This window comes from Alligator sinensis, unplaced genomic scaffold (assembly GCF_000455745.1).
Source record: "Alligator sinensis unplaced genomic scaffold, ASM45574v1 scaffold311_1, whole genome shotgun sequence".
Classification (NCBI taxonomy): domain Eukaryota; kingdom Metazoa; phylum Chordata; order Crocodylia; family Alligatoridae; genus Alligator; species Alligator sinensis.
The window spans coordinates 931,829-933,188 of NW_005842355.1; the positions used below are offsets into that span (position 1 = coordinate 931,829).

The 1,360-nt window shown below is 51.8% G+C and overlaps 1 protein-coding gene across 1 annotated transcript in view; it reads left to right on the plus strand.

Moving 5' to 3' along the window:
* Window positions 1–987: 987 nt before the first annotated feature.
* The window catches only part of LOC102379126, a 16,254-nt gene continuing 15,881 nt past the window's right edge, over window positions 988–1,360 (plus strand). Inside the window, 2 exon segments of the mRNA XM_025210555.1 lie at window positions 988–1,036; window positions 1,039–1,288. Of these exon segments, the coding sequence (XP_025066340.1) occupies window positions 1,003–1,036; window positions 1,039–1,288 (284 nt within the window). The 5' untranslated portion in view covers window positions 988–1,002.

Below are 1,360 nucleotides of genomic sequence, written 5' to 3' on the forward strand. Positions count from 1 at the left end.
AGATACTTACCTGTATCTGGAGCACTGGTATAAGGTTTTATGGCATTTACCCAGAGGGTATCGTTTATGTTATTTGTTTAGATACCTTTATATCTATACATACATATAGTACTTATGTTTATATTCATGTTTCTTTTCCTTGTGATAACTATATACAAATGTATTAACATTAAGTCCCCTGACTGTCCTGGCCTGGTTCTACAGGGACCGAGGGAAACTGAGTGGTCTGCAGTTTCCCCACAGCACACCTGCCAGCTAACAATCCTCTTCAGCTGGAGAAGGGGAGTACATACCCAAGTTACCTGGGCTACAATAAGAAACAGCAGCAGCCCACAAGCCTGACTGAACAGAAACAGGACTGTGTTATGACAGATAGACAGGATCATTTCTGGTGAAGGTGCATGCAGGTAAGAATAAAATTACATTAGAAACGTGCTGGGAGGAGCTGTAAGGGACGATTTTCTCAGAGATGCAGGGCTCAGTCAAACTTCAGCCTCATGCCTGAGGGGGCATCTTCCCTTCTTTCCTCTCTAGAGGTACTCTAAAGTCTTGTCTTCACTGGAAAGAAAAAGCTAGATTTCTACTGTGTTTTTTGTCTGATGGACATGAGATAACACCCAGGTGACAACAGGCCTTAATTTACAGTGACCTTATCCACAGGGGGCCAGACCTGGTTTATACATATCTGGATGAATGGGATACAGACATGTGCTTTTCAGGAGGCTTCCTCCTTATTAGTTTTTACAGTGAGTCAAACTTGATCCTGGGTGGACACTTCTATTCACTTCCAAAAAGAACGGCGCTGAATGAAACGAAGGTGGAGGAAGGTGGACAGGGGTGTCTACACATAGGTTTCTTTTACGCAGTCCAACGAATCCCCTCGAAGTTCACACCTGAGGTTGACGGGGATGAAGCGTTCCTGAGGGCCCCGCCAAGACAGGCCCTCTAACCTGGGTGCACCTGCAGCTAGGGACACCCCCTGCACCGGCATGCTGCGGACTAATGATAGCTACCACCGGCAAGAACAAACGCAGGGCCCGCTAAGCGGCCCTTCCTGTCAACACTGCGGCCTTGCTTCCACTTCGGCGCGAAAACGCATCGGTCTCCGCCGCCCGCAAAGACAACGCCAGGCGACGCCCTCAACAGGGCTTGCCCTTCAACTGCCCTACTTCAAGATGGCCGCCGGCTACGCCCCTTGCGGTTCGCCCGCGTCACGTGGCGGGGGGGGGTTGTCCTCCCGGCGCCGCCATAGCCCGGCCCCCTTTCGCCCGGGTCTCGGCGCGTGGTAGCCCGAGCACCGCCGGCGTGAGGAAGTAGCGCTCGGTTGTCCCCAGTTTGCAGCCCCCGCCGCCATGTTGGC